Source organism: Centrocercus urophasianus, unplaced genomic scaffold (genome assembly GCF_019232065.1).
Source record: "Centrocercus urophasianus isolate 14NV4802_14NV808 unplaced genomic scaffold, USGS_Curo_1.0 seq_16, whole genome shotgun sequence".
NCBI lineage: Eukaryota > Metazoa > Chordata > Aves > Galliformes > Phasianidae > Centrocercus > Centrocercus urophasianus.
This window is the reverse complement of record NW_024884711.1, coordinates 3,054,527-3,069,272: the sequence shown is the minus strand read 5'-3', so window position 1 is coordinate 3,069,272 and position 14,746 is coordinate 3,054,527. Positions and strand designations below refer to the sequence as shown.

The 14,746-nt window shown below is 38.3% G+C and overlaps 1 protein-coding gene across 2 annotated transcripts in view; it reads right to left on the bottom strand.

The window, feature by feature from the left end:
* Positions 1 to 10: 10 nt before the first annotated feature.
* TRANK1 (tetratricopeptide repeat and ankyrin repeat containing 1) overlaps positions 11 to 14,746 on the bottom strand; it is a 52,487-nt gene continuing 37,751 nt past the window's right edge. For both annotated transcript variants that reach the window (XM_042817628.1, XM_042817629.1), the window contains exons 17-25: positions 14,087 to 14,230; positions 13,251 to 13,407; positions 12,572 to 12,660; positions 10,881 to 10,984; positions 9,202 to 9,334; positions 8,096 to 8,241; positions 3,116 to 6,186; positions 2,071 to 2,172; positions 11 to 905 (exon numbers count right to left, since the gene is read on the bottom strand). In XM_042817628.1, the coding sequence (XP_042673562.1) occupies positions 793 to 905; positions 2,071 to 2,172; positions 3,116 to 6,186; positions 8,096 to 8,241; positions 9,202 to 9,334; positions 10,881 to 10,984; positions 12,572 to 12,660; positions 13,251 to 13,407; positions 14,087 to 14,230 (4,059 nt within the window). In that variant the 3' untranslated portion in view covers positions 11 to 792. The remainder of the gene's footprint in view (positions 906 to 2,070; positions 2,173 to 3,115; positions 6,187 to 8,095; positions 8,242 to 9,201; positions 9,335 to 10,880; positions 10,985 to 12,571; positions 12,661 to 13,250; positions 13,408 to 14,086; positions 14,231 to 14,746) is intronic.

Sequence of the window (14,746 nt, the reverse complement as noted above, 5' to 3'; positions counted from 1 at the left end):
AATCACACAGTTTTAACCATCTTACAAATTTTATAAAATGTTATTGAACATTACAAAAGGCTTTCTTTGATTGAAATTTATAAAACACCATGTAATACTTTTAAAAGAGAGATTATCTATATTTCAATACGTACAGGTAACGGTTTATATCAAAACTTTATGAAAGAGGAGAAACTTCAAGATTTCCTTGCTTATCTAATTAGAAGTATGTACACTGTCAAAAAAAACAAACATGAACAAGCTTAGGAATGATCATTCTTGTCTATAAAAATATGGAAGAGAGGTACCCCAAGGACCTCACCTGGCGACTTAAACACTTCCAAGCACAAGACTCAAGGGACAGTAAGTTTACAATGGTAATCTAAAAACAGAAATTAAAACCTCTTAAAATCAGAGAAGCTGTCTTTTTTTCTGAGTGTTCCAGCTCAGAAGAATGATTATGTCAATTAACAGAGAAGAAAAAAAAAATGAAGACTTGGTAGAAAAATACCCCTGAGATAAGGCCAAAACATGACTGCTTCTTCCTACTTGCTGGTTTCTTTGGCTTTTGGTTACTTTCAAGAGGCAATGTAGATGTGAAAGGAAATCTGTCCTCTCATAGGTTTTATCAGCTACATCATCAGCACAAATCATTACTCTGACAGAAGTGTTAACAACTGAACAAGTTGCTTTTTTCTTCACATTCTTACAATTCCCGACCCCAACACTCTATTCTTCTTTTTAATAAGCCTAATATTTTATTCTAACATTAGATTACCAGAGGACAGAATAGCAGCTGCATATTTTTTCTGATCACCATTTCCCACATCTTCCTTTTTTTCTTGATGGTTTTTTATAAGCAAGTTCTTCAAAAGCCATGCTTTCATCTTCTACTTCATTTTCCAAGTCTCTATCATGCACAAAGTCTGTATTTAAAGAGAAAACAACAAGAAATTGGAAAGACATGACATCTTTTCTCTCTTAATAGTATGACAAGATCTACCACTAGGATTTTATATCAGCAAAATATCTTCATACACATACTGTCATGTTTAAGTGCTGTGTTTTACATGACAAAGCCTTGCTGCTCTAGTTGTTATTTTTACACTCAACATCTGTTTTGATGCTATAGCTTTTGGCTTTTTTAAGAAGAGTGTCTTTCCCCTCTCAAGGTTCAGTTTCAGCAGTAAATACATTTGCTTACTGACTTCTAAAGAGGGAGTGACAGGGTATAATGTTGCTTGTAAGACCGTGAGAGCATTCTCATGCAGTCTTATCATTCTGTCATTATTGGAATAGAAAATTGTAACACAAAGCTTTATCACAATAAAATTCTCTAAAATAGAGTCACTTTGGTACTTTACATACCGTGCAACTTGTAAGCACTTTATTTCTGCTTTTTTATACAGTTCTTGCAATTCTACCACTAGAATATGTGCTTATCCTTAAACATATGGGTAGGCACAATGAAGTCTTAAACTTGCCTAAAAGTCTCTAATGCAATTGATAGCATCCAAGCATATTACTTTTGATCTAATACAAAGTAAAATGACCAAAACCAAAAGAAATCTAACTGCATATATTTTTACTTCACAGAGGTCTTAGAACCAAGCTGAAGATCAGTTTTATTAGGACACTGGTTTTCAAGTACTCGGGGACCACTTAACTGCCAGTAAAAGCAAAGCACAGTTAAAAGCAGGTGTAATAAGTGAAAACGAAGACAGCTGCTCTTCTGTCCCCTCGCTCGGGTTTCTGTCCTAGGACTGCCCCTGAGCCATAGGTACACACACAGCTGTATGCACACACACACACACTCACACACACATGCTCCATGCAGGCTGGGACAAACTGAGTGCCAGCAGTGGGGCCCTGCTCAATCTGAGTCGCCCTGCAGCCAGCTGAAGACCAAATACCTCACACTTTCCCTAACCCCCTGTGCAAGTGCCTGTTTATCATTGCCTAATGTTCTGTGTTGCTGTGTGAATATCCACAGCACTGCTGACCAGGGGAGTGAAGCAACTAAAGCTAAGAGACCATTACCAAACAGAGACCACTAGAGGGCCCAGAAATCTGTGTAATTTCAAAACATACCTTCTTCCTTTATTCTCTGTAAATCCATTTTCTTCAGCCACTTACAAGCCTCATCAGTGACAGCAAACAATTTGTTGGCATGTTCAGTTATTATTTCTTCAGCTGGAATGGAGCACAATTAGCATTCTGTAAGAACACCTGAGTGTTCTGAGTGACAGACAGGAGCTAAAAGCCAAGCATGCTGACACAAACGTGTGTACAATAGTGATGCAAAGCAAGAAGTCTTCATCACCAGTGATTTCATGTACAGACCAAAGTCACTACTGGGGATGAAAAGGCTGTATGTATTACTCTCCAAGCCAACTAACACTGCTAACACAGAGAGCAGAAGATCACCTCTCCATCCTTGTGCGGCCCTTTCAAGGTGTACCTGAAACTCTTGGACGTATTCTGGTTTATCTATTTTTGGAGAATGAAAATTTCGGGCTTTCATTATCCCTCTGAAATTCTACGTGTCAAGCAACAAGGACAACTGTCATGGTTCACTGAGCAGAAACCTAACTAACGAGCAAAATTTGCACATTTTATCCTTATTGAAAAGGTTTCAGTTAGGAGTGAAGATAAAGCTTTTACAGTAAAGTGAAGACCACAACCTAACATTTAGTTACAGATTAACGTATTGTGCTGGTAAGAGCTGAGGAACACATAGAACACTACAGTTTTTCATTACTGCCAGCCATCACAGTGACAACTTGACAGGGTTGCTGGATTTCTACGCTAAAGCCAGTAACAATATTTTGATGTAAGATGTCACTTTTGCAGAGCAAGTACCCCAAACAATTTTGCTTCTAGGCTACCCCCTTGGTGATTCAATTTTGCTTGCAAAAGTCATCACAGAATGATGATTTAAGCAATGAGAAAGAAATCCTATATCAAAGTATGTATCTCCTAAGTACCAGAACTTACTGATCTCTGTACTGAAACATGTAGTGGTTTTTTATTTCTTTTGACCACATTAAGATTTGTGAATGGAGCTTTGTCACGTCTAGAAGTTTGGCCACAAGTGACATATTTCATTGTTTAAAAGAAAAATGAAAAGCCTCACCTTCAGCCCAGGCTTTTCTCTCATAGATTTCCTCTACTGCACCTGAAATCTTCTTAATATTCTCTTTGATTTTTCTCTGGCGTAAGTTGGAACCTTCTTTATAGGCTAAATGGTCTTGAGTGTAAGTCTTTTCTGTAATGGCCTCCACTACATCCAGTCCGTCACGTATTTTCGGATCTATCTTTCTTCTGAAAAAGTCAGCATAGTTTTTGTAGGCAGCATTATTATTTCTGTGTTCATCTGTGTTTCTGTGCTCAATATAGGCCTCGTTGGCTGCAATCATTGCATTTCCTTCCACCTGCATCTTTTCTTCTGTCGGTGTCACAGCTTCGGCAGTGTCTGCCTCCACGCTTTCAGCCTGGCCGAAATAGTTCTCAGAGCTCTGGATAAATCTGACTCCACAGAGGTCACACTGGGTTTGGTCAATATCTGCTTTTTTGAAGATATCTGATAAAAATTCCTCTCCTTTCACTGCTACAGGCTCTGCTTTGCAGCAGGCCTTCCTTTTCCACCTCATGCACACAAAACCAAAATGGAAGACGCGATACAGCTGGCGTAGAGCAGATGCTTTCTGCTCTTGCTTCTGTTGCTTGTTGAATGCAATCACTTCCAGGGGATCCTTCTGGTCCTCTAAGCACTGATCGCTTTCGAGTTCCTTCTCTATCTCATCAGCATATTCTGTTTTATCCAAAGAGGTTATAAACCTGTCAAAATTTACGTTTTCATACAGGATACCCCGGATGGGTGCATAGCCCTGAGTGTACACACAGTCCCACCTCCATCGGCAGTCAAATAAGTACTCCTCATCTCGCTCTATCAGAAGCTCTTGCAAGCTTGCAGCGACTTCTCTTACACTTGAAGCATCAGCCACTTGTTCCACAACCTTCAGTAATCTTACAGGCACTTTTGAGGGAGAGTCTTTTCTCATTGATTTCAGCATCGCCTTTATTTCAGGAAAGAGTTGGCTTAGCAGATATTTACACGTAGAATTCTGCACCTGATCAGCATTCAGTATCATCACTAAGCTCAGCACTACAGTTCGCTCAGCCTCTCCTGAAGTTACACAATCGGGATCCTCAAAAGCATCCAGAAGGACGCTGAAATTCTCATGAACTCCACACAAAATTTTTGCCAGGTAACAGAGATGAAATCTGAAATTCTGTTCAGCTACAAGTACGTCTTTTGGTCTATACTCTTGTATAATGGAAAACGTCTCTGTGAATTCTTTGCTACGGCCCTTGTTTCTGAACAAAAAATCCCAATAATGAACGAGAGCAATGTAACTCTTGGGAAGGCACAGAGTCACATTCTTGTTGAGTCGCATCAGCACAGCACAACAGATAATATACTGGAATTCCAACAACATTACAGTATTTCCTATGCTTGGAATCAGGTACCTTGTGCATTTCTTGACCAGGACGTTCATAAATCGGAAAAACAGCCTTTTACAGCTTTCAGGGTTCTTATAAACATAGAATTGTTCAAATGAACTTTGAAGGAGTCGAATGAAGCACAAGTGTGTTCTTCCTGCATTTTCAGTTTTTTTGTCAGGTTGCAACATACCATGCCTGCCATCTATTCCTTTGATCTTTCCTCCTTGGCTTTTACTTTTGGGGGCGTTTTTTGCCTTTGACAAAGCAAGGCTTAGCTCTCTGTTATAATCGTCCTCTTCCTTAAAAAGCAGCTTCTCAAATTCTTCAGGATATCCGGAAGATAAGAGAAAAACTTTCATGGCACTTAGCCACAAGTCACTTGATTCTCTTCTGGCTCTAGCATCTTCATTTTTGAACTTAAATGAGATGTATTCATTCAACATTGCTCGACATGGTTTGGAAGTAATGTTACTAAATCCCAGTATTTCTTTACATGCCTTTGGGTTCTCTGACAGTATTCTCAAATGGAAATGATTAGGGAAAAATGTTTCGAGAAGGGCTTTACATGACACATACTTGTCAGAAGTCAAAAGACCATCAAAGCTTTTGCAGTGACTCAGCAGCTCTTTAGGGAAAGTGTGTGTGGCTTCCAAGAGCAGTCCATATATTGCTGATAGATGCATTTTACACTGAAATACCATCCTTGCTTCATGGCGCATCAAGGGCTTATGAAAATCCTCACAGGTTGTATCCTCACAGTTCAAGCCAACAATGAACTTCATACAAATATCGGGGTAATGCTTGTTCAGTAACTCATGGGTGATAGAGCACAACCTGCTCAGCAAGTGCTGCTTCAAAGCTGATTTTACTGCCTCTGTGCTTACTGAGAAATTGCCTTTTGTTTTCCTCTCTTTTAGACTTGCCTTATCTAACAAAAACTTGAGGATGGGTTCGGCTTCATTTTGAGACACCTGGCAACAACTGTCACCTGTTGGGATGATACCAAAATAGGCAAAGCATGACTTTACCATATCTTTCTCTACATTGGTGGTTGCTTTCTTTAAACTTTTAACCAGATCCAGGAGAGCCATTAAGCCATGTGTCGCCTTACAGAGGATATCCTGGCTTGGTGCGCTGCAGTGAGAGAGCACAAAGAGAACTTCAACTGCACCAGCAGAATGATTCACAGATAGAAACTGACAGTATGCGTTGCTCAGCTTTTCAAAGTCTCCCTTCAGAGCTCCCTGCAAAAACAAAGCCTCAGCAATGCCTGACTTCTGATTAGTTTGTTCACAAAGCTCAAGGGCTTCTCTTAGCATGACCTCTCTGTCCACCAGGTCAGAGGTGGACTCTGAACAAGTTGTACCAGCACGAACTGCAGCAAGCAAACAAGATGCACGAAACTCCTTTACTGCTGTGAGGTTAGCTGCTTCAAGAGCAAACCCATGTTGTTTCATTAGTTTTGCAGCTTCTTCTTGTCGACCTTCTCTTTTCAGTAAGTCTGCAGTCTGGTGCAAGCATCCACGAGACTTCAGAAACTCAAGCTGATCCTCTGTATCAAGTTTTGAGAGGACCTGCATCATTTCCTCAATTCTGTTCACACACAGGTACTTTGCAGCTGCTTCCAAATACAACTGGTTTGCTGTACATGAGAGTTTGGATACCATTTGTCCTCTTGCACTTAAGATCTCTTCATATCTGAAATAAAACATACGTCAATTTACTACTACAGATGATCAACCTAGACACAAAAATCACTGCCTTTTTTAAAATTGCCCCAACAAGGAACAAATAGCTACCCCTAGACTCTCTTCCATGAAAAATGACAACTAGTTCAACTATGACTATTGTTTATCATGCAAAAAACAATCACGTAATCCCAAAAGATTTTAAAAAGGAATTTAGTTAAAACAACAGAAGGTTGCCTGAAACAAGAACATTAAAACTTCTGGTAAGAATAAGATCACGAGGTTTACAGCATTAATTAATCTTTCTCCACACTGACAAATTACTTCAGTCACATTTTACCAGTAATAATCTTCTGTTTGTTAAAGTCACCCTCGATGTAGAGTGGTTATTTACATGAACAGGGACCAGAAGGAAAATTGTCTTACGAGGAACAGCTGACAGTACTGGGATTGTTTAGTCTAGAGAAGGCTCACGGGGGACCTTACTGCTCTCTACAACCACCTGAAGGGAGGTTGTGGTGAGGTGGAGGTCGGCCTCTTTTCTGAAGTGACCAGTAGCATGAGAGGGAATGGCCTTAAGTTGTGCCAGGGGAGGCTCAGGTTGGATATTAGAAAGAAATTGTTCTTAGAGTGGTACGTCACTGGAACAGGCTGCCCAGGGAGGTGGCAGAGTCACCCCCCCCCCCCCAGAAGTGTTAAAGAATTGTATACATGTGGCACTGAGTGACACGGTTTAGTGGGCATGGCGGGGATGGGTTGACAGTTGGACTAGATGGCCTTAGAGGTCTTTTCCAACCTTAATGACTGTATGAAATTAGAAAATAAATCAGTTCTTCATGAGGCCAAAATAGATGGTATTCTGCAAAATGAACATACACCAGTCAGTGTAGAAAACTGTTTCAAGTCTGTCATACATAGTCTTTGCTGCTTACTGAGTGCCTGAGCAAAGTACCTGGCTGCATCTTTCAAAACACATACTTTGAAACATTCAGTTATTAATTACTTGTGGCTGATGTCAATTTATTAAGATACTCTATAAGCCAGTCTTGCAAAAGGATTCTCTCTTGCATGCTGAGAATGAATAATGTCCTGATGAGTGTCTCCAGTTGCACTGCCTGCTTTTCTTGTTGCATCTTTTAGCAATCAAGTTCCTGTCACCTGGGTATGCACACTGGCTGTGTGGTGGCTGTCTTTTCCACAATAATCCCTGTAATCCCTGCAGCCTGACCTGCCCTTAGAACTCAGTAGGCAGTAGCAAAAATCAGTTCTCTCTGGTTGCTCAACTCCATGAGTAGCTGTTGAACACAAAGGCTTGCCAAGCAGGATACTTCTCAGATGGGTGACACTCAACAAACTTTGTGACAAAAATGCTCCATAGAAATCTCTTACAGTGAGTAAATTGCCATTAGCTTTTCATTACTATTACTTTTTGTGATAAACGTGGGAGTGCAGATCTTTGTACTTTTGATGATGAATTCATATAAATGATTTGGGGAGGCTGGTTTAAAAAACAATCATTAGTAAGGTGAGTTTAATGCTTGAAGCTTTGGACCAAACTATCTCTACACACTAAACCAGCTTTAGTCCTTTATTACTATTATTAGACGTTTTTGTTATATTTACCATAGAAACCTAGTTCAGAGGACTGGTCAAAGAAGAATTTACATGAGCAGTAACACAGGACTGGAAAAGAATTCTAGGAAAATCAAACTAGTTTCCGGGCAAACTGTGAATGCAGTAGAATGTTTTGCACATTATCATGACCCCAGTGAGAATTCTGACAGTTAATAAATTTAACTTTATATAAAACAAAGTCACCAGCCAAAATTCTCATTAAAACCTTACGGAGAGCCAGCTGTATTATGCTGAGGTTGGAGATGGAAAAGAGAATTATTTTCCAACACATTACTGAAAGATACCTTTCAACTGCCTTCGCTGCTTCTTCATAGAGCTCCTCTTGACAATACATCTTAACTGCCAGATCAAACTCCTCGATTTGTTCGTAACATTCAGATGCTTCTTTGTAGCACTGGTTTTTCTGATAGTACACTGCAGCATCTTTCATCTGCAATGCAGAAGTCAGTAGTGAAATCAAAGGGCTCTAAACAGCCAAAACTACACGCATAGAATAAAATTAGTAACTCTATCACTTGGGCGTCTCATAGACAAGCACACTCTAATAAAATGTAATCAAAGCCTTTTAACCTAATCAAGTACTTACTAAGTAGCCACCAATAAAACTGAAGAGATTTTTTTTTTAAATTAAAATGTAAAAAGCCTTCAAAATACTTGCATTGGAAAAATTAGGACTTAAAATTAAGGATTTACACAGTATTTGCCATTCTCCACTGCCTGTTATTGAAAAACACCACACATACTTTTGTTGAGTTTCACGCTTCTCAAAATCAACAGGAGTAAATTAAATGAGAACAGTTCCAGCTGCCTTAACCTTGCATCCTAAATTTTAAATATTTGCGAGCAATCATTTTAAGATATTTTGGTGGAAATACACTGCAGATAAAAACAAAAACCCTCACAAGCCTAGGAAATTGTTGTTCTCAGTACATTTCTTAACCCATGCAAATTTCAACGTTCCATTTAGACGTCTGTAATCAGTGAAGCTGCAGCATCATCACAGTAACATACGAGAGAAATAGCAGCTTGTATTTTGTGAAATCAGTCAAAAATCAACTTTCAACTGCAAAGCAGAAATGACTGATGCTGACATTTGAGGAAAGCCAAAGAAATAAATCTAGACTATATAACTGCATTGTCCTCTTCATTTCTCTTAAAGCTATTCTGTGACAAATGTTTCCTTGTGAATGTGCTCATCTTGAATGGCCTAGCATAAGGAGCTGCTTTAGTTCAGCTAATACAGGTCACAGAAACACACTGTTGCTTTACGAGCTCTGAAACAGATCACCTTTAAAAATTCTATAGGGACGTACAAGCACCAAATTGGAGGGGAAAAAAAGCTGTAGGAAAATGAAAGAGGAAAGCAGAGTGCAGGATAAGGATGCAATACCTTTCCCAACTTTTTACACAGTTCTGCACAAAGCCGGAACTCCTTTGACTGAAACAGACATTTCAGTGACAGTTTTGGTTCTCCACATTCCAAGTAAGTTTTAGCCAATGTCATATATTCCATCTGTTTTTCTCTGTAGAAATAAGTAAGAGAAAATCATCCAAATTAAATGAAGTTTAAGATCACAAGATTATAACAAGAATGCAACCAACACTGACATAATGCATTCCTCTCCATAATTAAACTGATGAGGCATTACTTCACAATTAGCTGGATTTTGGACAAATGCTGCTCTGCCCAGAAGGCTGTTTTCCAGAATTTCATGAGCAGTAAAAAGCTCTTTTTCAAATTCTCGAACCAAGTATAGTAAAGGCTAGTATAGTTTTGATTTCTCATCTTGAGCTTAACTTGTTCCTTCATCCTTCCTGCTGTTTAGCCCCTATGTCATTAAAGACAACAATCAAATTTGTTCTGTCTTTGTTTTATATGACTAAGCCTTCTTGGTGTCCATGCAGCCTATCTTCCTCCCAAAACTACTTTGAATTCACCATTCTTGAGTCGAGAGAATCAGAACTGTACAGAGCATCTCATACCACAGAGCACACAGGAATTTTATTCATGCTTTGTACGAGAGCATTAACATTTTTAATTTTAGAAAGCCACGTTTACAGCTTCATTATTACGTTCTGTCAACACATCTTGTTCTACACCAACTTTCTTTGTATCATCTTGTATGTCATCCTACCCTATGTCGATTTATTTTACAAGTTATCCTAGTTAACCTAACTTCTCAAATTCTGCCCAGCTGACAAGCCAACTAAAAATTTCAGTCCCCTCAACAAATTTTGATCACAGAATTTTATGCCTATGCTTGTTCTTCTTGCCAGTGCTATTAATACAAAACGAGCCTTTTACAAAAGCAAATCCTTAATAAATTCCAGTCGTAACATTTTTCCAGACTTTCCTTCTTCTTCCCTCAGTGCTGTGTTCCTCTGCTCTGGTCACATTCTGCTATAAGCTTTTTCCCCTGTCTTACACACATCAAATCTCAAACAGTTTTTCAACCTTTGACTTCAGAGAACTGCAAACTTTCTCTCCAGTCCAGCCCTGGAGCAATTTTGCACAGCTGACAGAATAAATAAATGATTCATCTCAAAATCTGTCCCCTTTTTAAAACTGTTCTTTGGTTCAGATGTAGTTCAGGTTGTTTAATTTAGACTGACTCAAACACTAATTCTATTTGAAAGCTCACTCTTCGTTAGCAGCTTTTCTTCCCAAATGTAAAACACCATCCCTTCTTCTTGGCTAAGCAGTAGGATTAATTGAAATTGAGAACTGCTGATAGTATATGCTTTCATATCTTCATCTGAGAAAAAAAACCTCTTCTGGTAATTCAAATTCTGTTGCTTTTTCTTACGGAATCCTGCAATGGTCACATTTGTTTTGGACAGCCTACAGTTTACAACTGCCTTCACTTCTTCCCAAAGGAGGCAGCAACTCAGATCCTGCAGCAGCTGTGCTGAACTTTCCAATTTCTTCACAAAAAGCCGTAACAGACACCTCACCTACATGCCTATTCCAGGTCTCCAGTGTGGTCTCACAGCTGTGGTGGGTATCCTCCCCAGCACACTTTCATCAGTCTGGCACCCCAGAATGATGCCCACCCGTGTTATACTCACCTGGGGCTGCTTTTCTTCGAGTGCACTTTGAGAACAGCATCGTGTGCCAGGGCCAGCTTTGACTTCTCAGCTGCTCCTCCCTTTTGGTAACATTTGGCTGCTACCTAGAGTGAGATCACACACAGAATTTACCCATGTGCATCCAACCTGCAGCTTATCACATAAAAGCAACTCTTAATTTTACAGTCGCTGTAATGGAAAACAGAAAGACCTCAGGGTGCATGGAAGAAGGAAAAGGTGAAAGACAGCATATTCATAGGAAAAAGGAACAGCTTTAAAGTCAGTTCACATGAGACTGTGTCACAATTAGAATTACAATGAAAGCATTTTATAAAATCGACACGGAAGCAACAGAAGCAAAATTCCTGAGAGGCTGATGGCACAAATAGCACACATGATTTTGAATGATGATCCAAGTCATTAATTGGCAAGTCACCAGGCATTAATAAAAACTAGGAAAAACAACTTGTGCAAAGTTAAATCAGGCAATGTGGAAAGTTTATTCATGCTTCTACCATACCAGTCCCCCTGTGTGATAAGTTAAAGGGGATCATTGAGAGTTAAATATGCACCTAACAAGGCTGGCTTATTTATCACCTTTCTCATTTTCCCACATCATATTTCTTTATTCAAACCATTCATTTTGTGTTTCATTCTGGTTGGAAATTCCACATCGCAAGCCATCCACACAGACACACTGTTGCCCAGACAACTTCCTTTTGTGAGCAGAAATAGTAAAAAATCAAGGTTATGAAAAAAAGAGAATGGCAGATAATACGGGTGTTATATTTGAGGTTTCAAGATTAATTTTTTTTTTCAACTTTTTAAATGAACAATTTTCTGTCCATTTAGAAAACTGCCTTTTTTCCTCTCAGAACAGATAAATACCATCTGTACAGAGGTAGTTTATTATTCTAATTTTTGCCTTCTTACAAGTATCTATTTTTCAGTGAAAAAAGACTATGCTGCCATCATCAAAAAGTGGAAGTTTTTCTTCTTCTATCACCAAAATAAGTATTCAGAACTGCATTTGCACTCTGTTAGTTGTCATGCCAAATCTGAATTGTGTAAACTAACAATTTAACAAGTAAATAAATGTAAAACCTCCACGTTCTTTAAATAGTAAGGGAATATAACAATAATTTTGCTGCACTTTTTCCAGATTTCTTGGTGTAGCAAATTCCCTTAGTTCTTACATGTTGTTCCTCAATATGCATTTTGTATCCATCCCTAATTACTGTTAAAAAAACAAACAAACAAACATAGAAGAGCACTGAGATCATCCCCAAATCAATACACTTCAAATAAGTGCCTACAGGAATCAGTGTGTAATGGTAGTGCCATGCATGTGGTTTAGATTCACAAGCTCCAGCACTTTGTATTGTTGCTGACAACTGTTTCCAATCATCTTCAATCTGTGCATATTAAAAAGTTTCTCCCTCCCTGCCCTGCGCGTTTCTGTCTGTAATTTACAGACAACAGGCTGCTCTCTCCTTGCTTATTTCTTGCAAGTTGTTTATAATTTGTCTGCAGACATCTATAGAATCATAAACCATCAAATAAGAAAAACACTGCAATTGAGCCACTGAAGGTTTACAAATAGTTTTACAGATGTACAAAATAAAAAAAAAAAGGAGGTTTCAGAATAGGCAAGAATCCTTATTTCAGCACATGCTACCACGTGCTCTTACCTCCCAGAACTGGTGTTTAGCATAGTAATCTCCCTGTGCAATCCATTCTTCTGGAGATGAAGTTTTAGCAAACATGCTATCATCCAAATCTAGAACATTATGGGAAAAAAACTGTTGTGTTAGATGAGATAAATAGCAGAAATCAGTTGTTAAGCACGAAAGCTAAGCACGAATATCTCATAATGTTCCAAATTCTATGTTTTGTGCTCACATCAGTAATGGTAACTGTGAGTTAAATAAATTTTTATCTCTTCCAGTCTGTCCTGGAAATAAACAAATAGTTTTGAAAAGCCTATGAAAATTCTGCTTCTTAATGGATAAAACTAAGTAAATCCACTGTCTTTATAGAAACCAAATTCTCTGATTTGGTAAATCTCTTTCAGCCAGCATGGTAACCCACAAACTACCTTTAGTTCTGTGCAGGAAAAAATTATACCTATGAATTAGCAATTCTGTTATTTATTAACACATACAAATGATCTTTAGAGCCCAAACAAGTAAGACCCACTGAAATCAGTGAACATTTGCAAGGGCAGTATCAAAGCAGGGCAAAATCAATGGTCCCTCCTAGAGGGACCAAAGAAATTAACATTCTTTATTATACAGCTTGAAAGCAAGAAAGCATTCAGTAGGTTGTCTTGTATTAAACTCTTTTATGGAAGCTTTAGTATAACTTTACCTTTATTTTCATCTGTTTTGACAACTTGAACAAATCCTCTTTTGATGAAATACTTAAAAGCTGGTGCTCGTTTTTCACTGTTTTCATCAAAGATCCAAAGATTGACCCTGGCTCTTGTAATGGCAGTATACAATTGCTTCAGTTCTCCATTCAGCATCTGAAGCAGAAATCACCACACACACACAAATAAAATAGAATAAAATAGAGCAAAGTTTAAAAATAATAAAACAAATGCCAGATTACCTGATTTTTTATGAAGTGTCATGCTTTGCAGTTTTAAGAAAACAATGAATATGTACACAGAATGACAAAGACAGTAGCTCCAACTAAGCAAATCTAAATATGAAATACATGATTTTTTAGATACCTAAGCAACTGTTCATACAATATGCAAGCATTACCAGGAATCCAGTAGCTGCATGTGTGACAGTCTGTATTGTTTCTAATTAACTGCACATGCAATTACTTGTTTTTTTCCCCAGTACAATTCTGAAAATACCTGATTCAAGTGAGTATAAATAGAACATCCTTAATTTTGAAGTAATGACAATGATCTGAAGCCAGATTACAGTAATAATTAACACTGACAAGATGGTTTGCTATTTGTTTTAACTGCTGTACATATACCTGAAAGTCTAGTTTTTGTTTCTTACCACACTGCCCTCACAAAAAAATCTTTAAAAATCAAGTTTAGATTATACAAGTAGGAACTACCAAAAAGATAACACAACCTCAATAAACACGTAACTAAAAGATTAATGTAATTCTTGAAGAAATCTCCCTACTTTTAAGAGTTCAGTGTAGCCTTGCTATTTGCAATGTTATGAAAAACTCACCTTGTACATTTCTACGTTAAAAGAAGTAGGTCTCTTCTGCATAGCAGTAGCATCCTCTAAAGGCATTTCAATTAGCAGTTTGCTTCCTACTTGCACTTCTGAATCAGGAATGTAAGAAGAAATGATTTTCCATTCTTTGCTAGCCTAAAACATCAAAAAAAAAAAAAAAAAATTACATGTATACAGCAATCAGTACTGCCCAAAAATGCAAAAGATAAGGTCATATTTTGTGAACAATAAACCCCCACAACTGAAGACAATTTCTCAGTTTTCTCAAGGAAGAACCTAAAGACAATCAAAAAAGTGGAATTCCATCTCAACACATGGGATACTAGAGAGTAACCTTTGAGACACATGTCTGTATCAGGTCATCATCAGGTTTTTCTGACATAGCTATTACAAAATGATGTCTCCCTGAGCTTGTCAGCCCAACACAGGGGAGGTAAGCAACTCAGCTGAACACAGAATAAAGAAACAGAGCAACAAACAAAGCAAACCTGGATGAGAGTAATTGGCTCGAGCTGGCTTCAAGCTACATTCTCCTTTCCAGCAAGTGCAGATGTCTAAGGCTGCGACAGTGGAGCATACAGGGACTGTTTGGGAACATACAGGAATCATGTCTGTATGACATGGCTCCTCTGTGTACTGCCACTGTTGTAC